At 41.2% G+C, this 23,260-nt stretch overlaps 1 protein-coding gene across 5 annotated transcripts in view; it reads right to left on the reverse strand.

Moving 5' to 3' along the window:
* The window catches only part of tcerg1a (transcription elongation regulator 1a (CA150)), a 62,139-nt gene that overhangs the window by 33,475 nt on the left and 5,404 nt on the right, over positions 1-23,260 (reverse strand). For 2 of the 5 annotated variants that reach the window (XM_060927949.1, XM_060927952.1), the window contains exons 3-7: positions 17,240-17,395; positions 14,772-15,042; positions 12,620-12,856; positions 12,107-12,169; positions 5,225-5,419 (exon numbers count right to left, since the gene is read on the reverse strand). In XM_060927949.1, coding sequence (XP_060783932.1) covers positions 5,225-5,419; positions 12,107-12,169; positions 12,620-12,856; positions 14,772-15,042; positions 17,240-17,395 — 922 coding nt within the window. The remainder of the gene's footprint in view (positions 1-5,224; positions 5,420-12,106; positions 12,170-12,619; positions 12,857-14,771; positions 15,043-17,239; positions 17,396-23,260) is intronic. The other 3 variants (XM_060927950.1, XM_060927954.1, XM_060927953.1) reach the window with 3 other exon arrangements.

Consider the following 23,260-nt stretch of genomic DNA (forward strand, 5'->3'; position numbering starts at 1 on the left):
AAAAAAAAAAAAGAACTGGTAAAAGCAGCAAAGGGCTCACAGAACCTAGCATCTCTGTTCGCCAGAACGTAAGTAGATCTAGAAATTGAGGACTAAATAAATTCAGTCAAAAGTTAGGACCGATAGGCCTCGACTCTAGATATAGATCTACAGAAACCCTAGTCACTAACGTTAACATGTTAGACTAGATCTAATCTAACAATATCTTGAACTAATATTAATGATCGATTAAAGACAGAATGCCTTTCAGATTTTTCAAGTGTAGATAATAAACAGAATTTCCCCAGACACCCAATTATTTTTGTTTAGTGGACCAAAAGCTACTGAATTCGAGTCACAGACTTCCAATTTTATTAGTTTAAAAAAAAAAAAAAAAACAGTTAATGAATTTACAGTGCTGCTTGAAAGTTTGTGAACCCTTTAGAATTTTCTATATTTCTGCATAAATATGACCTAAAACATCATCAGATTTTCACACAAGTCCTAGAAGTAGATAAAGAGAATCCACTTAAACAAATGAGACAGAAACATTATACTTGGTCATTTATTTATTGAGGAAAATGATCCAATATTACATATCTGTGAGTGGCAAAAGTATGTGAACCTTTGCTTTCAGTATCGGGTGTGACCCCCTTGTGCAGCAATAACTGCAGCTAAATGTTTCCGGTAACTGTTGATCAGTCCTGCACACCGGCTTGGAGGAATTTTAGCCCATTCCTCCGTACAGAACAGCTTCAACTCTGGGATGTTGGTGAGTTTCCTCACATGAACTGCTCGCTTCAGGTCCTTCCACAACATTTTGATTGGATTAAGGTCAAGACTTTGACTTGACCATTCCAAAACATTAACTTTATTCTTCTTTAACCATTCTTTGGTAGAACGACTTGTGTGCTTAGGGTTGTTGTCTTGCTGCATGACCCACCTTCTCTTCAGATTCAGTTCATGGACAGATGTCCCAACATTTTCCTTTAGAATCCACTGGTATAATTCGGAATTCATTGTTCCATCGATGATGGCAAGCCGTCCTGGCCCAGATGCAGCAAAACAGGCCCAAACCATGATACTACCATCACCATGTTTCACAGATGGGATAAGGTTCTTATGCTGGAATGCAGTGTTTTCCTTTCTCCAAACATGGCACTTCTCATTTAAACTAAAAAGTTCTATTTTGGTCTCATCCATCCACAAAACATTTTTCCAACAGCCTTCTGGATTGTCCATGTGATCTTTAGCAAACTGCAGACGAGCAGCAATGTTCTTTTTGGAGAGCAGTGGCTTTCTCCTTGCAACCCTGCCATGCACACCATTGTTGTTCAGTGTTCTCCTGATGGTGGACTCATGAACATTAACCTTAGCCAATGTGAGAGAGGCCTTCAGTTGCTTAGAAGTTACCCTGGGGTCCTTTGTGACCTCGCAGACTATTACATGCCTTGCTCTTGGAGTGATCTTTGTTGGTCGACCACTCCTGGGGAGGGTAACAATGGTCTTGAATTTCCTCCATTTGTACACAATCTGTCTGACTGTGGATTGGTGGAGTCCAAACTCTTTAGAGATGGTTTTGTAACCTTTTCCAGCCTGATGAGCATCAACAACGCTTTTTCTGAGGTCCTCAGAAATCTCCTTTGCTCGTGCCATGATACACTTCCACAAACATGTGTTGTGAAGATCAGACTTTGATAGATCCCTGTTCTTTAAATAAAACAGGGTGCCCACTCACACCTGATTGTCGTCCCATTGATTGGAAACACCTGACTCTAATTTCACCTTCAAATTAACTGCTAATCCTAGAGGTTCACATACTTTTGACACTCATAGATATGTAATATTGGATCATTTTCCTCAATAAATAAATGACCAAGTATAATAGTTTTGTCTCATTTGTTTAACTGGGTTCTCTTTATCTACTTTTAGGACTTGCGTGAAACTCCGATGTTGTTTTAGGTCATATTTATGCAGAAACAGGGCTTTGAACCAGAATTTTTTTCCTATTGGTTCGTTCCGAACAGAAACGGAATTTTAACGTTTCCGGTTTGGGGTTCCACCATTAAATAGACGTTCCCGAACCGGTTAGAACAAAAAAATTTCGTTCCCGGAACGGTTAATTATGTTCCCTGTCAGCTGTTTAACAAATGGCTATAAAATTGTCTCTGTCTCATCCAGCTTAAGCCAAATGTAGGCTAATTCTATTACAACCTTCATTAAATAAGACAAGAAATAATTCAAAACAATTATTATTTCAAATGTTGGCGATTTGGATTCTCAGTATGTCTTCCCATCTACACAAACAGAAAAAGTGCCAAAAATGAAAGATAATTCGTTTAGTGTGTTACCAAAGGCTAGTCAGGCCCTATAGAGGGCTACCGCATGACGTCACCGCGCCGCGAGATTTTGTTAGGCGCCATATTGGAAGACCAAGTACACATCTATGCAAGTACATACATATATAAAACAAACTACACCTGAAATGTAGCCAGGGCCGGTTCTGCCCTAATCTGGACCCGGGTGCAACATCGCGCAAACCCCCCCCCCCCCCCCCAAAAAAAACAGTCTAAATCAGGACAACCATCACATAACTATAACTATAAACATTTTATATCAACTATTTTAACTAAATGGGCTATAATAAATAAGCCTGCAGGCAGCCACGGTGGGCTGCCTCAGAAAAGTAACCATTCAATAACACAACTGAAAGCCTGCAGCCACGGCGGGCTGCCTCAGAAAAGTAACCATTTGTCCTACCTTAAAACTCGTTTTGCATTTTCTGCCTCCTTTTTTGTATTTTCGACCCTCCGTTTATTTTCTTTACTTTTCTGAAAACCCGATTTGTGTCCAGACATTTTGTTCTGCTACCAACGAACTAACTCGTCAGGTCTCGTCTCTCGAGCGCGCGATGATTCCCGTGGGAGGGGCAACAATTGATACATTTTTACAAACAGCCAATAGGGAGGTTGCAACGTTTAGGCTCTTCTTTGCTCAGACACTCAGTAATTCACTTATTATCACATGGAGACGTGATACCAGTCCACCTTCCCGCTCTCTCCATTCAATCAGCGAACGTCACACAGGAAGTGAACCCCAGCGGGTCATAGAAACTTGCGCAGGAGAAGAATGGCTTTTTTATTTGTAGGCTACGGAAACTTTGAGGAACGAAATAAAAACCGGTATTAACCGGTTACCATTATTTTTAATAAGCGTTTCTGTTCCGGAACATAAAAAATAAAGTTTCTGGTTTCGTTTCTGTTCCATGTGAAATAGAAAAAGTTCCCAGTTTTCGTTTTCGTTCCTTGAACCGGTTCAAAGCCCTGTGCAGAAATATAGAAAATTCTAGAGGGTTCACAAACTTTCAAGCACTACTGTAAGTCCACGTGGCCCTAAATTCTCCGCTACTTTTTCCTGCTTCACCATGACTCAAATCAAGATACTACGTCATGCATCACATAGTGGGCTTTCCCTGTTCGCGCAAGGCGTTGTAGGATACTGATTTGAAACAGGAGAGAAAAATGGACGATGTGAGTGTGCGAATGAAACGTGAAAGACCGACTACAGTAACAGAAAGCGAGAAGAAAAGACGTGTTGCGAAGGAAAGGAAACGCAGGACCAAACTAATAAATATCGGCGGTCAGCGAGCACCTCGGTGTGATCAGCTGTTCGTTTAGCGACAGAATGATGGAACAGTCGATGCACAGTCAAAGTAAACCTGTAGATGGCAGTAACGCAACACTGTGGATGCCAGCTGCCGTAAAACCCAAAAGAAGAAAAATATAAACCTGCGCATGTGCACATGGACTTCCTCTGTCTGCTTGACTGCACGAAGCGAGCGATTTCATGCACATTATTTGCTCGGGAATCCCCTCAAATTAAATAACTTCCCAGCCACGGAATGGCCTGGGGTTTTCTGAGATATTACAGAAATAAACATATAATCACAATGACCAAATTTCAGAAGGAACTAACTTTCACCGATTTTATGAAATCGAAAGGCCGTCTAGCTTTAATACTATTAGTATTACGATTATTAATAGTATGAACTAACACGAGACTGTCATGTTAATGAGCAATAGATTAAGTGCTGAAAGAGTTTATTAAAAAGCTGGCAAACAGTTCTAAAACCGCCTTATGGCGTGCGCTGTTTGCTCAGAGCAAAAATGTGCGAGGACAAGCATAACGGTTCGAGGCGCGCCAAGTGCAAACACACGTGGACGTGTCATTTTGAAGCATTGTATTAAAACTAGTGCATATCACGGGTAAATTCAGGAGTAAGATCAATGTAATGCTCCTATTTTATATTAAACTTTGGTCAAATATCTGTCACGTTTTGCACAATTTTTTTACCTTACGCAATACCAGAAAAATTCAGTTGAAATCAAGCCATTTGAGGCGAATTGGTCCGCCTCTGAAAAAACTTGCTGTTTGGATTTCCCGGGAAACGTTGATTTTCGTGACGTCGCGTGCGGGACGCCTCCCTCTGAATCCTACATCAGCGCTGGTTTGTTTATGAGAAAACGACCTGGTGGTTTTCTGCAAATTTCTTCAACGTTATCACGTAATTATTAAAATGGTTAACAGATGTATCGTAGGAGGGTGTAGCAACACCAATCTTGATGGGATTAGTACTCATCGTTTTCCAAAAGACCGGACAATGAGAGAGAAATGGGAGCGCTTGGTCTACACAGGCTGTGCACTGAAATCGTGCAAAGCTCTCGCAGCCTGCTGGCGCTTCCACAGGTAACGTCACGAATCTGGCTCCAGACTCCCTTGGGATTTTTCCAGACGCGTTTTGTTATTTTATTTTTTTCTGCTGTAGACAGATGGCCTTGTGCAAAATTACCCTTCTGGATGAGTGTGTAAAGGGACATACTTTCATATAAAAAAACCCCAAATTGGTCCAGAATATGCACTTTAAACTGGTTAACAAAGAAGTTTCAGATTTGCTTACTTTATTTTACAAAAGTAATCTACCTTGCATAGTTGCCTAGTATGGCTAATTTTGCATGATAGAGTCTTTGTCTATAGTGACGTGCGCAAAATTGCATCCGATGCACAAAAAAAAAAAAAAAATAATAATAATAATAATAATTCGCCTGTGTGATCACTGGCCCCCTGCCCTCTCAGAAAGCTAGCTGGAACACTGTAAAGGCTTTGTCTAGAAATCAAGTTTAATTCACTCGTTCCTTATTTGAGTTTTGAACACCGGCTCGTTTGATCACTCTGCTTTGCTACACACCCAGACCTTTGTCTTTGAGCTCCTCAGGCTTGTCCCAGGTGGTCTCCAGTGTGCGTTTATTGTAATAGTAGGACTTCCCTTCTGCTGTTTTAAACTCTGACCAATCTCCCCCTGACAGTGGGGATGACGTTGCTGCGACCGTCATCTGAGGCGGCATCATAGGTAAAAGGGGAGGTGCCATGCCAGGAAGCATACCTAGGAAAAAAAACAAACACACACACACATTTGCCATAAACATACTGTCAGCAATGCCCAGAACTCAAGAACTCTATTTCTAGAGACCTCTACTGCACTGTTCAAATTTGTATCTTCAATTCTAAAATTAATTACATAGATGGGTCCATAAATATTTGGACACTGCCAGTTACTGTTATTTTAGTTGCTTACCACAGTATGTTGGACTTGAAATTAAATAATGAATATGTCCTCAAAGTGCAAACCTTCAGCTTTACTTTGAAGGTATATTTACATCTAAATCGGGTGAACAGAGTTCACCAAACGCATTCGGATAACTGGCTGCTCAGTCGTTTCATGGCCAGGTGTGTGTTATTCTCTCATTATTTGACTCACGGGTAACTAGAAAAAGGTCTACAGTTGAATTCAAGTGCGGCATTTACAACTGGAACCTGATTCTGTTAGCCATCAGTATGAAGTCCAAAGAGCTGTCACTGCCAGTGAAGCAAGCCATCATTGCTGCAAAATCGCAATAAACCCATCAGAGAGAAAGCATAAACATTTGGTGTGGCCTAATCAACTATTTGGTACATTCTTAAAGAGAAAACTGGCTTGGAAGACCACAGAAAACATCTGTGGTGGATGACGATAGCATTCTCTCCCTGGTGAAGAAAAAACCCTTCACAATAGCTGGCCCAATCAAGAAGACTCTTTAAAGTGCATATCCTGGACCAATTTCATTTTTTTTTATATGAAAGTATGTCCCTTTACACACTCATCCAGAAGGGTAATTTTGCACAAGGCCATCTGTCTACAGCAGAAAAAAATAAAATGCGTCTGGAAAAATCCCAAGGGAGTCTGGAGCCAGATTCGTGACGTTACCTGTGGAAGCGCCAGCAGGCTGCGAGAGCTTTGCACGGTTTCAGAGCACAGCCTGTGTAGACCAAGCGCTCCCATTTCTCTCTCATTGTCCGGTCTTTTGGAAAACGATGAGTACTAATCCCATCAAGATTGGTGTTGCTACACCCTCCTACGATACATCTGTTAACCATTTTAATAATTACGCGATAACGTTGAAGAAATTTGCAGAAAACCACCAGGTTGTTTTCTCATAAACAAACCAGCGCTGACGTAGGATTCAGAAGGAGGCGTCCCGCACGCGACGTCACGAAAATCAATGTTTCCCAGGAAATCCAAATGCGGACGAATTCGCCTCAAATGGCTTGACTTTAACTGAATTTTTCTGGTATTGCGCAAGGTAAAAAAAATTGCACAAAATGCGACAGATATTTGACCAAAGTTTAATATAAAATAGGAGAATTACATCGATCTTGCTCCTGAATTTACCCATGATATGCACTTTAAGAGATTAATCAAGAGGAAACTTAACCAGAGTAAATACAGAGGGTTTACCACAAGATGAAAAGCAATGGTGAACCCTGAAAACAGTAAGACCAGATTCAAGTTTGCCAAAAAACAAACAAACAAACAAAACAAACAAACAAACAAAAAAACCCCACCCTGTACTGTTCTGGAACAATTTCCTATGGACATATGAACAAAGAGCAACTTGTACTAGAATGATAAGAACAGAAGAGTATGAAAAAGGTAAAGAACAACTTATTATCCAAAACATACCACCTTATCTTATGGTGCCATCAGTTCCATTGGTATGGCTGCCAATGGAACTGATGACGTGTCTGCTGACAAAAACCAGCAGGATAAATTGTGAAGCGTTTGGGGCTATAACATCTGCTCAGTTTCAGCCAAATGCTTCAAAACTCATTAGATGGCGCTTCACTGGGCAGATGGACAAGGACCTAAAGCATATGATGCACGCAACCTGAGACTTTAAGACAAAGAAGGGGAATGTTCTGCAGTGGGCAAGCCAATCACCTGACCTGAATCCAACCGAGCACGCATTTCACTTGCTGAAAGCAAAACTGAAGGTGAAATGCCCCAAGAACAAACAGGAACTGAAGACACCTGCAGTATAATCCTGGCCGAGCATCACCAGGGAGGAAACCCAGCATCTAGCAACGTCTATGGGTTCTAGACTTCAGACATTCATTGACTGCAAAGAACTTGCTATCAAGTATTAAAAATGACCATTTTATTTTTCATTAGTTTATTCGATTACTGGTCCCTTAAACGGGGGACCACATATATAAAATGTTGTAATTCCTATACTGATGTAAACACACTTCAGTTAAAGCTGAAAGTCATTTTCCTGTGAAAACACATTTAAAAAAAAAAAAAAAGGGTTCCTTCCCAGTGACAAGGAAAGTGAGGACATATGCCCCTTTTCCACCAAAGCAGTTCCAGGGCTGGTTCGGGGCCAGTGCTTAGTTTGGAACCGGGTTTTCTGTTTCCACTGACAAAGAACTGGCTCTGGGGCCAGAAAAACCGGTTCCAGGCTAGCACCAACTCTCTGCTGGGCCAGAGGAAAGAACCGCTTACGTCAGCGGGGGGCCGAGTTGTTAAGACCAACAACAATAACAAGACCACGAAAGATCGCCATTTTTAAGCGACGAGAAGCAGCAGCTGTACAAACGCGAAGCCATCCATTATTATTGCTGTTGTTGTTGCTACTGCTTCTTCCGTGTTGTTTTTGCTTCGATATTCGCGCCAAGGTTTATGCAAACGTAGCGACGTAACTGACGTGGCTTCCCTTAGCACCGCGAGCTATGGAAAAGCAAACTGGTTCTCAGCTGGCTCGCAAGTTGAACGAGTTGTGAACCAGCACCAGCACTGGCCCCGAACCAGCCCTGGAACTGATTTGGTGGAAAAGGGGTAATAGTGTGGCAGAAGGAACCAGTGGAGTGAAGGGAACTTCAATAAGCCTTTGAAACTGCATTAAATTGATTAAAAATATATATACGGTATAATAAGAGATAGATTTTGGTAACCAAACTGGTAGTAGGTACATCCAACCTTATAGGTCACTATATAGGTATACAAATCACTTGGCGTAAACCATTTATTGCTATGCAGCCATTCTGTATTCCTCAATCAGTAGAAAAGCACTACTGCTGACCAGATGTTATTTGGGTTATGTATCATTCAATCAGTGTGCGTTTAACTGGTTCTAGTGAATTCAGTATAACAACATTGCTGGGATTTTTATACATCTCAAGGTCACTGGGTTGAGGATAGTCCACCAAGCAAAAATATCCAGCCAACGGCATCCTGTGGTCAGAAACTGATATTGATTACGGGCCAGAAGACAAATTGCACAAACTGTTTGATTTCTGAATGAAAAAAAACTAAAATGTTGTTCACAATTTTAATCTAATTGAGACTCACTGATCCAGTTTAGATTTTGGCCCTTACACAAGCTTTAATAAATTGGCTGTTCTGCATAATTTTGATGAAACCTGGCAACCTGCCCCATACCTTGCACTATTTTTTTTTTTTCATTGTTTGGGATCTTGGTCCCTGAAGCTGGCAAGCTAGCTACAGTAAACAATCAATCAATAAATAAGAACACTGTCTCTGTTTTAGGGATTTTTCTGTAATCTGTTAGGACACATTCGTTAAAGACTTGACGTGCATTCCGAAATGCTTTTCTGCCCACCATGGTTGTAAAGAGTGGTTATTTGGGTTACCATTTGAGTAATCCGTCAGCTTCAACCAGTCTGGCCATACCCCTGTGACCGTACTCATCGTTTCCGTCCACAAAACTGCCGATCACTGGATGTTTTATTTCTTGCACAATCAACACTACACCTAAAAGGGCATACATGTGTATTTACCTTGCTTGCAGTTTAGCCCTCAAGAACCTATAGTTCTATTTCAGAAGGTTGGTGATTATCTGGAAAACATCTTTAATGTACTCAGGGATGAGAGTGGGTGGTCACCAAAAAAGCAGAAAACAAGATGGCGCCCGAAGCCGGGGGTCTGGGAGGGATACCCCACCGGGAAAATTTTGAAAAATAAGGCCTTACAAACCACTTTTCCTGCAATCTGAGCTGTAGTAGATAAAAAAATCTGTTGTCTTTTTTTTTATATATTTACATGAAAATATGTTTCAAATCAATAGGAGTATTGTTTGAATTCAAAATAAAATCACATTCTACATTCAAGGGTATGGTTATAATTTATGATCAACAAAAATGACAAACTAAATTCACATTAAACGTAAGTTTTATTCATTATCAAAATGTTCATATATTACCGTATTTTTCGGACTATAAGTCGCACTTTTTTTCATGGTTCGGCTGGCCATGCGACTTATACTCCGGTGCGACGTATATATGTTGTTGTTTTTTTTTTTCACCACGGAATAACTGGAGCTGATGCTGAGTCTGACGACAGCCACGCAGAAGAAGAGGAAACGGCGCTTCATCTGCCGCTGGAGTTGGCAGAGTTGTTCAGAAGCGACACCGAGGATGAGGAATTCAATGGATTTGTTGATTTGGAGTGAAATCATCAGCTTGATAAACTTGATTGACCTGTGTTTTATTATTAATGATAGGCCTATAGTTATTTAAATAAGTTATGTAGTGATTTTAGGCAGTGCTTAATTTGTGAAGTGGGAGGTCCCAGAACACAGGAGGTGGGTGGGTCCGTCGACTCAAAAAAAAAAAAAAAGGCGGGGGATGGTTTCCTATAACTTTACGCACATGCGCTTATTGTGTGTGTAAAATAATAATAATAATAATAATAAGACATTATGATCTTAGAAAACGCTTTAGTGACAGTTACAGACAGTAATATGTCGTGATATTATATTATAAAATATTAATTTTTATTAGTCTATATATTAAATTATATATTACATTTATCTTCTAAAATAACAGACTGTACTCATCACAACCGGTTTATTTCACCATTGGAGATCAGATCACACAAGACATGAGTTAAATGACTCATTTTAAGGATTTAAGTAGGGGATTTAAAAGCGGTTGTTGTTGTTTTTTTTTTCACTAGACGGTTGTTTTTACTACCGTACCTGTCTTTGGAGATGATATACCTATAGCCTACTTGACCTCTGATTTGATGAAATAAAATTCAACAAAAATGAAGAATGACACTCCTCGATGATGACTACAGCTTTAATAACACAGATGAAAGAGCCATGGGGCGATAATAAGCCCTACCGGTAAAAATATTCTAAAAGCAAACTGATTAATGCATCAGTAATAGGCTACTAATATTAGTTATAATAATAATAATAATAATAATAATATAGGCTATTAGTAATAACGATAGTGATAGTATTAAAGATAGTAGTAGATACTTAAAATAATCAGACTAGGCTACTTACAGGGCAAAGGGCGCGTTATCACTGCTCAGCTGTTCGTTTATTAAATAAACAATGCAGTCGCGCAGTAACCACGCGCCACTTATCAGATACAATCACAGATTCTATGGATAGAATAACCCTTCAAAAAAGTGCGACTTATAGTCCGGTGTGACGTATATATGTTTTTTTCGTCTTCATAATGCATTTTTTGGCTGATGCGACTTAAACTCCGGAGCGACGTATAGTCCGGAAAATACGGTAAATAAAATTTCTTCGGGAGAAAAGGCCAGTCACCCTATGTCCTCATTAGTTGCATATGATTTCAAAGTCTTTTGAAATATTTAAGTTTTCAAAACTGTCAGCATTAATTCAGATTTACTGACCATCATATACATGTTCAATGTATTAAATCAAACGAATGCTAAGTTTATGGGATCATGTCTGTGTACACTTTATACAATTATTTATAGTTCACAGTCACTTCTCATTTTCATTTGATCATTTCGACGACGACTTCAGCCTTTTGGCCAAAGACAAAAGCTTGTCAGTCCTCTCTGTTTTTTATACCAGCATCGATTTCACGTACCTTTGCTTCGTCTCGCTTGTCAATTGCATTCGGCATTTTGAGTAAAAAAGCTGATACGAAAGAGAAACGTATTTTTGAAGAGCAGCGACGATGAACATGTACAAGTTTCGATAAAATAGAACGATGCGGGTACTTTTGTAAGAACTGTTATGATTGGCTTTTGTTCTCTCCCACACTCTTGTAAGAACTGTTATGATTGGCTATCATGCTCTCGCCAGCGATGTTTTGGCCAATTACATTGTAGATAACACGTATTCTACCGCGAGACTTAGCGAGACTAAAGATGGCGAAAATGTAAACATGTAACATCATTGTACGCTTGAGTATCACGAAGGAACATACCCCAACCCCCCCTCAATGAAAAAAACATCTCAACGGATTTGGCATAATATCGATTTTCGCTCAGAAAAAGCGGAAATCCGCCGAAAAGCGGAAAACTCTCATCCCTGTGTACTTTGAGCAAACGTTGGCAATAAATCCAGGCCAGAAGGAAAACAAAGTGATCCCTGGCTTCAGTTTAGCCGTCACCTTCAAGAATTGCAAGACATTGACAACACAACAATGCATGCCACACGTCACAAATATACCACAAATAAATCACTACAAAAAAAAAAAAAAGAGAAGCAAAAAAGATTTGACACAAGAACAGCAATTCAGAGCTACAAGAAAATGTAAGCTCGTGAGATGGTGGAAGCTATAAATATGTTGCTTGGGCTCTCTGTATTTAAAGGCAGTCTGAAATAATAAAACAAGAACGTCTTTAGGTTTTGGTAGGAAATTATGGGCTCTTTAAAACTACAAGGTAAATACAATACATAAAGCATAGATGCACAACAGTCACCAGCATGCCGACTAGCGATGGAGAGGGAATTACCGTTCTTGCTGGGAGAGATAGTCTTTATATAAGGACAGCTGACTATCTGCATCATTGCTACACCTAAAAGAATCAAGCAAGCACAGACCGGTGGTCAGAGAAAGAAAGACGTCAACTACAGTTCACAGATAACAAGCAGAGTGTCTGCAGCCGGGAGGTCAAACGACCAACAGGTTCTGTGTTGGTAATGATTTTAGACTATCATTATGTAAAAACGCCTCTAAAATATACATCACAGCCTAAACTTTTGAGGCATTAATTATAATAATAATAATTATTATTATTATTAATATTAATACAGAGAGTAACACCACCATCTATGGATTACTCTCGCAAAGCTCTATCAATCCAAAAAAAAAAAAAAGAGATCCTAGGATGGAATTAACACTTTCAACGAAAAGAAAGGAAGGATGAAGAATAAAATATCACAGGGGGGAAAAGGGAGGAGGCATTCAGATGGAGCTCAAAACAGATGCCGCTGTAGTTATCATGAAAATGAGAGACTCAACCTACCAGGCAGTGGAATGGGCAATCCAGGCAGAGGCACTCTGAAGGGTGGCACCATGACAGGGGGGAATGCCGGGATGGCAGCTGCGGGCTGTGGCACAGCGTGGGGTAATGCCACAGGAAGTGGCTGTGGCCCTGTCGTGACGGTGACCGTTCCTGCAGGGGCATTTACAGCGACTACGGCGGTCACGGCCACGGTGTGGGGGACGGTTACGGCAGATGACAGCTCTGTGCCTTCTGGAACTGGAAAACACCAGGAGAGGACATTAGATGAAATGGAGTCAAAATGACATGTTCTTTAACATTAATATTTATATTTACATCCATCTTTAGCATGCCAGAGATATCCCTGTACAAAACTGGAGCGGATGTTTAAGCAGGGCTCTTACACTTTTTCACCAGTTTTTTTCCATGACTTTTCCAAAACCTTTTACTGAATTTCCATGACCATCGCTGGTTCATCACTGCTCATCGTATTTATAGCACAGCCCCCAACACTAGTTTACATAGCAGCCCCCCTCATGCACAATCGCATCATACACATACCTATTTCACGTCACCATTCACAACACTGTTGCCCCCTTTCTTCACACACATAGACAACTACAGTACTGTACCTCATGCCCCTTCACATCACATATGCAAGTACACACCCACAGTCCATGTTTCCCCAAATATCCAGTCCATCTGTCCCAAGCCCATAGCCCATGCTCTCAGCAACCCACCCCCTGCCCAGGCCCATAACTTTGTAATTTGTGCATTACAAGCATTTTGGTGCTTTGGCACTATGACCCCCCCCCACATATGCACACAGGCAGACTACTGAAATTTACAGGTGCTTTCACAATAGGCCTATATTGTAATTTAACCATTGCCTAAATGATATCATAAATGCAGAAATGAAGAGTTACAATTTGAAGACAACATTGAATGTCTATTTATTTCTGTGTTCGATCAGTTTAATCAACAACATTTACATCCAAATCCAGCAAGGTCCTCAGGGCCCTACACTGAATGTTAAGCATCGCCTAAATGGCATCATAAAAAAATGAAAATAGAGGGTGAAAATCTGAAAAAAGTGGAATGTCTATTTCCATCCCTTTCCTATAAATTTAAGCAAAATAAAACCAATTGTGACATCCAAATTCAGAGATGGCTAGGCTAATATGGCTTCACCTATTACAAATTAAGTCTTTTTATCCTTTAAAACGCAAAACTCTCAAGAGTCATAAAACTGAGGATATTATCCAATCCAATATCTTATTTACCATCTGTACAAGCAAAAAAAAAAAAAATCAAACGAGAGCTCCAGGGCTCCAGCATCGTAATTTGCCCCGAGGCGAGCCGCGGCGCTCCGCTTGGGTTTCGTTTCTATCCCGGGCTCCAGCCCGACTTTGCACGCCCGTAGCTCGGGCAGGGGAGGTCCCAGCATCCCCAAACTTGACAGCCAGAGTCCTCTGCCCTCCCCCCAAAGAACCAGCGCGGGCAGGGCGCGCTAGCCCCGTGCCTCGGGACGTAATTCACCGCGGCGCTCCGCTTAGGTTTCGTTTCTATCCCGGGCTCCTGCCCGACTTTGGACGCTCGTAGCTCGGGCAGGGGAGGTCCCAGCATCCCCAAACTTGACGCACCACGCCTAGCACGCTACAACTAATACTAGCACGTCGCACGTTACGAGGAGGATGTGGCCAGGTTTGCCAGATGTGACTGATGATTTCCAGCCCAAAAAATGCTCAAAAACTGCCTGGAGGCACTAAAACCTGCCTAATTTGAAAACCGCCCAATCTGGCAACACTGGGTGTGGCAGTCAACAGGCATAGCCAGTAGGCTACGCAGACTGCGCTAGACATTTCCAAGACAACGCGTGGCGATTTACATTTTATTACGGCACATCAATTTTATAAAGATAACCGATGAAACACTAGATAGATTTCCATGACTTTTCCAAAACTTCTGAACAAAATACTTTTTTCCATAACTTTTCCAGGGCCTGGAAATTTAATTTTAAAATTCCAAAACTTTTCCAGGTTTTTCATGACCGTACAAACCCTGTTTAAGGCCAACAATCCGTGCCACATATTAGGAAACGTTTACAGAGCCGTCCCACGACTGAAACAATAAACAAAAGCTGTCAAAATGTGAGAAATGTCCAGATATCTACCTGTTCCAGGAGTGGGTAGGAGAGGTGAGACTACATTTGTACCGGGGGTAGAGGTGGAGCTCATGACTGTGGAAGAAGCCTGGGTGGTGTGTGTGGTACTGGAGGCTGCTGCAGCTCCTACAGGGAGGTTGTTTGAAGGGCCGGGGCTGCTGGATGCCACTCCTGTAGCCTGGCTCATCATCAGAGGCGCGAGTTCGGCCTGCTGGATCACCTTCACACCCTCTGGTTTTGCCCAAGCCGACTCTCGTGTGCGTGCGTTATAGTAATACACCTATATGAAAGTAAGCAGCTTAGAGCTAAAACCAGAACTGGTGCACAGGGTGATGTAGAAAAATAAGATTTAGAGCAGACCAGCAGCATGGGTGTGAACATTGCGTTTACAGCCGAGTTACGAGGAGCATGATTGTGTTTTATGGTTCTCAGGGTGTAAGTATAAATGAATTACATGAGGAGGAAAAGCAGGGACACATTTTGTGCAAAATGTACTGAGCAATAGTGACTCAATTACATTTAAATGCGTCAATAAATTAATGTAGAGCACAGAAGTAGTCGTGAACAGGAAGACATTTTGAATAGAACATTTCAATAAGCTTTAAAGCATACACGCAGAGCCATGGCCTCACTTTTGTTCATAAATGCCTTGAGACCTCAAGAATGGCACAGGAATAGTTTTAAGTGTTAACAATAAACCTAATGTAGTAATTTTTACGATTAAAGTGATTTATATAGGTAGCGGTCTGAGCAAATGACCTTGACGTCCGTAACGTCACAACAAGAAGTCTATCGGTCTCATCGCCATTTCCGCGATACTAAAACACAGAGCTGACTGCAACTCCGATCCTCCATTTTGAGCTAATTTATCGCCATGCCACGTAGATGTGTTGCTGGCCGGTGCAGCAACACAACAGAAGGTGGATTTATGTTGCATTCATAGCCTAAGAATGTTCAAACTGTAAAGATTTGGATGCGTTTTGTGAGAAGTTCTTGGGCTCATTGGGCGCCTATGAAGTGGCCTCTCCTCTGCTCTGCACATTTTACTGAAGACTCATACGAGACCTCTGATCTGTTGAGGAGCGTTGGCTATAAACCTGTACTGAAAGAGGGTGCAGTATCAACAATTAAAGAAAACTACAAGAAAAGGAAAGTATTTATTTATTAAAAGGAAAGTGAGTTTAGTTGTACTAGTTTTTCCGGAGTGAGCCGAGGGTTGTTGGTAAAAACCCGGGACGGAACGGGACGTCGCATATCGCCCGGGCAGTGACCTCCCCGCGGTTGTTGCTAAAACCGGGGACATCCCGTTCTGTCCCGGGTTTTAGTAATTGCCTGAACCGAGCAGTAATGGCGGAGTACTCAGTAATGGAGAGAATGGAGAATGAGTGGAGCAGCCGTCTTATTTCTAAACTGGATATTGCTGCCATCTCGCCCTGACGTGAAAGAAGCAAATGAACAGAGAACTGAACGAACAACAAAGTCAGATTTTTTCAAAACAATCGGCCACAAGGTCGGCCTTCAAGAAGCGATAACATGGACGGCTCCGACGCTCATTTGGATAAAAAAACCAACACGTTGTTTACCTGCATTTAGATTAATACATGTAACTTGTATTGTGTGTTTAAGTTACCGGTATAAGATTATTTAATTTGCTTCAGAATGTGATTGTCTCAGTTCATCTGATTATTTAATTAGCCTTTTACGTTTTATCAGTGAAAATGCATGCATGTCCATGTATGCTGCACAAGTTATAACACCCATCCTGTTTTAATGAGAGTCAACTCACAATCAATGAAGTCAAATCAGTCTTAGTTGAGCAAGTCGGTAACGGGATTTCTTACTTTCACCATAAATTTTTATTTATAGGACTTTGGTCTATAGCTGTAAAAGGCATCGGCCTTAAAACCGGTTACCGCTGTGACGTCACGCACTCAGGGCTGGCTGGCTCAGCGGGGCAGCTTGAATGCCGACTTTGTGGTCGATTTTAACTCTCAAAAATATATATTTTTTAAATTCCCATTTATGCACCATACAAGAGTCAAGGATGGAGATACTATCCACTCAGAAATTTATTTAAAAATAAAGGTTCTGCATATCTGCTTGAAGGAGAAAAACTTCACCATTGCTGAATAAAAATAGCAAAACTTTCATTTTTAGATTCTCCATCAGCAAAGTGATGATGTTTCATTTAAAGGAAGATTTCATTTATAATCAACAAAACTTCCTGCTTTTTTGCTACAATGCCAGCTCCAAAATTTGCTTCTTGCATACAGTGCACATATTCACAATAAAGCATGTTCGATTTTAAAGATTTCAGGAAATCATACTGTGTCTTAAAGCACAGTGGACATCACAGGAAGCATCGTCACAAGAAACACAGCCCTTCATGTCAAATAGTATATATTAGTATACAGGTTAGTTAGTATATTGCTAACTGGTTGATTCAGCATATGAAGACTAGACTCGAGGCACAATACCTTTCCCTCTGGACTCTTGTTTTCCACCCAGATCTCCTCTGGAGAGGTGAGGGAAGGAGCAATGGCAGGCGAAGCCGCAGGTGGAATACCGGGAGGGAAGATGATTCCCGGAGGAGGAGGCATGGCACTTACAGGTGGTGGAATGAACGGTGGCCTCTTCGAAGACAAAAAACAGCAATAGAAATAACCTTCAGTTACACAGCAGTGTTTACATTAGTATCCTCACGTGAAGTGAACAAAAATTAATAAAAGTAATATACAGTACTGTGCAAAAGTCTTCGGCACATGTAAAGAAATGCCGGAGACCAAAAATGGCTTAAAAATAATGAAATGCAATGTTTCAACATTTAAAAAAATAAAATAAAAATACTAAAAACAACAGTAAGCCATAATAAATAAAAAAAAGTTAATATTTGGTGTGAGATGACCTTTTGCTTTAAAATAAATAAATAAATAAAATAGGAGTCTCAGATACAATGAGTGTAGTTTTATGCGGAAATGAGCTGCAGGTTTTACTGAGCATCTTACAGAACCAGCCACAGTTCTTCTGGACACTTTAGTATGGTATGTTATAAAGCTTTGCTGTCTGTCATCCTGATACATCATTCACGCACAATGTAAAGTGTGTGTGTGTTCAGTGCATTGGTTGAACTGTGGTTTAGCACGAGACTTTGAGCGCAGAGGCTAATGGTACAAGTCTGGCTAACTTGTAGAGGTTTGTACAACCCCGATTCCAAAAAAGTTGGGACAAAGTACAAATTGTAAATAAAAACGGAATGCAATAATTTACAAATCTCAAAAACTGATATTGTATTCACAATAGAACATAGACAACATATCAAATGTCGAAAGTGAGACATTTTGAAATTTCATGCCAAATATTGGCTCATTTGAAATTTCATGACAGCAACACATCTCAAAAAAGTTGGGAGAGGGGCAATAAGAGGCTGGAAAAGTTAAAGGTACAAAAAAGGAACAGCTGGAGGACCAAACTGCAACTCATTAGGTCAATTGGCAATAGGCCATTAACATGACTGGGTATAAAAAGAGCATCTTGGAGTGGCAGCGGCTCTCAGAAGTACAGATGGGAAGAGGATCACCAATCCCCCTAATTCTGCGCCGACAAATAGTGGAGCAATATCAGAAAGGAGTTCGACAGTGTAAAATTGCAAAGAGTTTGAACATATCATCATCTACAGTGCATATCATCAAAAGATTCAGAGAATCTGGAAGAATCTCTGTGCGTAAGGGTCAAGGCCGGAAAACCATACTGGGTGCCCGTGATCTTCGGGCCCTTAGACAGCACTGCCTCACATACAGGCATGCTTCTGTATTGGAAATCACAAAATGGGCTCAGGAATATTTCCAGAGAACATCATCTGTGAACACAATTCACCGTGCCATCCGCCATTGCCAGCTAAAACTCTATTGAGGTATTTCACCTGACGTCACAGGGTCACGTGACGCCCCGGTGTCCACCATTTTGGACGGCAAGCTAGCTAATGTCAACAACAGTAGCTAGTATGTTACTGTAGCAATATTTACTTTCAGTCATTTGGATGACTGTTAAAACCTTTCAGTCTCAAGTTTTTCCTTTACTGGATTTACTAGTTTACTGAGCTAGCGCGCGATGGCTCCCGGCCCGGCCGGAGAGCGCGCGATGGCTCCCGGCCCGGCCGGAGAGCGCGCGATGGCTCCCGGCCCGGCCGGAGAGCGCGCGATGGCTCCCGGCCCGGCCGGAGAGCGCGCGATGGCTCCCGGCCTGGCCGGAGAGCGCGCGATGGCTCCCGGCTCGGCCGAGCGCGCTAGCTCAGTAAACTAGTAAATCCAGTAAAGGAAAAACTTGAGACTGAAAGGTTTTAACAGTCATCCAAATGACTGAACGTAAATATTGCTACAGTAACATACTAGCTACGATGTTGTTGACATTAGCTAGTGCTAACAGCTAGCTGCTAGTACACTGCTACAACACAGACACCGACCCTAATAATACAGTTCTTGGTCATTGCCTGGTAACAGCAAATTTATAACGGGCCATGTCTCAACAGACTAAGAAGTTATTTCAATGACATTTAATAACATTTTGTTTATCCTGAGGACCGAAAGTAAATGAAAATGTGAACAAACCTTAGCTGTAATAAGATGGCGACCACCGGCTCCAGGGACGACCCACTGATGTAGGCATGTTACCCAGCCTGACAAAATATTTGTAGGCATCCAAACTCTTATACGCTTTCAGATCAATACCTGTGTATGGCGATGGGTTTTTAACGACATAGGTATACAGATCATGTGGGCCGAAGTCAGGTAAAGACGAGGGCTTCGTGTACTTCCGTACGTCAGTGAACAATCCTGGTGGAAGCAGGTAAACGTCGTTCTCTAAGCCTGTTAACCTCAATTTTTGCAAATACCTCTCCCTCTGCTCGCCCTGTAAATGCCCTACATCACTGGATAGTGAAGGTGTTTTCTGCATCTCGCTCCTTTTTCTTTTATGTTTTTCGTTTGTCGCCTTCCTCGCATTCAAACTGATTCGAGCCGTGCCGTCCAAAATGGCAGCATCACATGACTTGGTCACGTGAGTGAAATACCTCAATAGTTCAAAGAAGAAGCCGTATCTAAACATGATCCAGAAGCGCAGATGTCTTCTCTGGGCCAAGGCTCATTTAAAATGGACTGTGGCAAAGTGGAAAACTGTTCTGTGGTCAGACGAATCAAAATTTGAAGTTCTTTATGGAAATCAGGGACGCCGTGTCATTCGGACTAAAGAGGAGAAGGACGACCCAAGTTGTTATCAGCGCTCAGTTCAGAAGCCTGCATCTCTGATGGTATGGGGTTGCATTAGTGCGTGTGGCATGGGCAGCTTACACATCTGGAAAGACACCATCGATGCTGAAAGGTATATCCAGGTTCTAGAGCAACATATGCTCCCATCCAGACGACGTCTCTTTCAGGGAAGACCTTGCATTTTCCAACATGACAATGCCAAACCACATACTGCATCAAATACAGCATCATGGCTGCGTAGAAGAAGGGTCCGGGTACTGAACTGGCCAGCCTGCAGTCCAGATCTTTCACCCATAGAAAACATTTGGCGCATCATAAAACGGAAGATACGACAAAAAAGACCTAAGACAGTTGAGCAACTAGAATCCTACATTAGACAAGAATGGGTTAACATTCCTATCCCTAAACTTGAGCAACTTGTCTCCTCAGTCCCCAGACGTTTACAGACTGTTGTAAAGAGAAAAGGGGATGTCTCACAGTGGGAAACATGGCCTTGTCCCAACTTTTTTGAGATGTGTTGTTGTCATGAAATTTAAAATCACCTAATTTTTCTCTTTAAATGATACATTTTCTCAGTTTAAACATTTGATATGTCATCTATGTTCTATTCTGAATAAAATATGGAATTTTGAAACTTCCACATCATTGCATTCCGTTTTTATTTACAATTTGTACTTTGTCCCAACTTTTTTGGAATCGGGGTTGTACTCTTGGTTGAGCGGAGCAAGGTGTGTCACATTCAGAGCATAGTCTGTAAACATTACTCTGCAAAATTGTGTATTTGTTTACAACCATGTTGCGTTAATTATTTTTTTCTTTAGCTTTCATGGTGTATGGTGTACAGTGTTTGATATATATATACACTATACTTGTGTTCAAGAGGAATAAAAAGCATATGCACCCATCAGAGACACACTGCCATTGCCAAGGGCTGCTACAATGTTAGTAAATAATCCTGAGTTATTTTCAAAAAAGCAAATTAAAAATAATCTCATGCAAATAAAGATAGAAAATTTCGTTGTTCAGTGGTCAAGTGTTCGAGATACAGTACTGTGCGAAAGTCTTAAGCACATATAAAGAAATGCTGTCGACCAAAGATGGCTGAAGAAAATGATGAAATGTTTCAATGAGTGCAGTTTTATCAGGAAATGAGCTGTAGGTTTTACAGAACCAGCTACAGTTCTTCTGGACACTTTGTCACACTTGCTTCTTAATTTTGCACCAAAACCCAGCAGCCTTCATTATGTTTTCTTTTTTTAATCTGAAAAGTGGTCCCTTGTGTAATAAGCTGCTCGGATACAAACATTTTTTTCCCCTGTAACATTTAATTTTGTGCTGGAAAATGAACGTTTGGACTCTAAAATGTTTTTGTACCGACTCGAATAACGTAGAAGTCATAATATCGAAATCTATAACAAAGTTTGCATGAGAGAGAGAAAAAAAAAAACGGTGTTGAAGACTTTTGGACAGTACTGTATATCATACATTATATACTTGGACAGACATTACCAGCCCAAAGTCGATTAATTTCACACAACTGCATGGTCTGCTATGTGTTATTCTACTTCTATCACAGTGATTTGCCAACAATTAAAATTTTTTTTTTTATTTAATAATGAACACCACACTGCACTTTTCCAGTGTTTATAGTTACATTTAACGATCGTTCCTGTTATTGCTTACGATATAAATAAATAGTCACTCCCTCACCAGCTGCTCCTCTATCGCACTTAAAGTTAATGAGAAAAATAAATGCAGCTGGCCATACGACTGAAAAACTGTTGGGTAAAATCTCTTGTCCATCTTTGGCAGATACACTGCCATACATCTTTATTAGCTTTTATCTGTATACTGAACGAGCCAGCTTTCAGCATGTCAGAAATAACTGGCGTGATGGTAAACCCATTCTCAGAACAGCAGTGGCAATTACATACCAGGGACAACAAAGAAGCAGAAAGCCACCGGCTAACATTTAGGCTACGAGTTTTTAAATTAAATGCCATGCTCATTTTCGATTTGTGTAGGTTTTTTTTTTTAGGTTTTGTGGGTTAACCCCATACAGAATTGGTGTTTCTCACTGACCATTTCTAACTTTTGGATGCTGTTGGCTGGATACTCTAAGTTGAAAGGGCTGTTTCTCAAAGCAGCAACAACAAATCTGTTGTGGGGTTGGTTTTTTTTGGTCACCTGAGGTTTTTTGTTTGTGTAGAGAAGTTGGTAAGGACCACATAATTGTTATCGAGGCCCTGATAAATAAAAACTTCAAACTGAAGAAGGGTGTACCCCCCCCCCCCCAAAAAAAAAAAAAAAAAAAAAACGTATCGCTGATGGAGTCATGATGCATTTTGCTCAATAGAAAAATTTTAATTTATTCATTCATTCATTCATTTTCGATACCCCCCCCCAATCTGTCCCTCTGAGTTACATGAAGTCAACAGGAAATCTTTTGGTGGAGAGGGTGGAGACCTCGACTGGCTATAGTAGCCTGCAGGGAATTGGCCGTCAGACATTCTGTCGCATGTCCCAGACCCGGTGAAATGTAACTGAATTGTCTTGGCTAGCCCTAAGGGTCCCATCTGCATCCCATCATTGCGGAGGAGTGTGCTCCCATCACCCAATCAAGCATCCAGCCAGGGCAGGTCATGATATTTTTTAACCATATGAACGTGCCATTGTTGTGTATTATGCCTGATGTCAAGACTCTGGTCTCTGCGAGCCTACCACACAGACTTAATACTTGTGTCATTTTTAGGGCATACCTAACAACCTGTGTTCCCCCCCTTCTGCCCCTCAGACCTGCTTGATCCATCCTGGTGCCCTGTGTCTGGTTGGAGTCTTATCGCATCGCTCCTGTGGAGGACAGCCCCATGAGGACAGTTGAAAGTTACACCTGGAGGACGCACTGGACTCTTACAGTAATGCTTTTATGGCTGAGGACTGCAGTTGTCATGAACAGTTTTGCACTCAAGTTTCCATCAATGAAGAGTTTATAACATCAACGAAACTGACTTCATGTTAAAACTGTTAATGTTATCGTCATGCTGTCTGTTGTTGCCCAAATGAGGATGGGTTCCCTTTTGAGTCTGGTTCCTCTCGAGGTTTCTTCCTCATGTCGTCTGAGGGAGTTTTTCCTTGCCACTGTCGCCGCAGGCTTGCTCATTGGGGATAGATTAGGGATAAAATTCGCTCATGTTTTAAGTTGTTCAAATTCTGTAAAGCTGCTTTGCAACAATGTTT

Source organism: Neoarius graeffei, chromosome 8, assembly GCF_027579695.1.
Source record: "Neoarius graeffei isolate fNeoGra1 chromosome 8, fNeoGra1.pri, whole genome shotgun sequence".
Classification (NCBI taxonomy): Eukaryota; Metazoa; Chordata; class Actinopteri; order Siluriformes; family Ariidae; genus Neoarius; species Neoarius graeffei.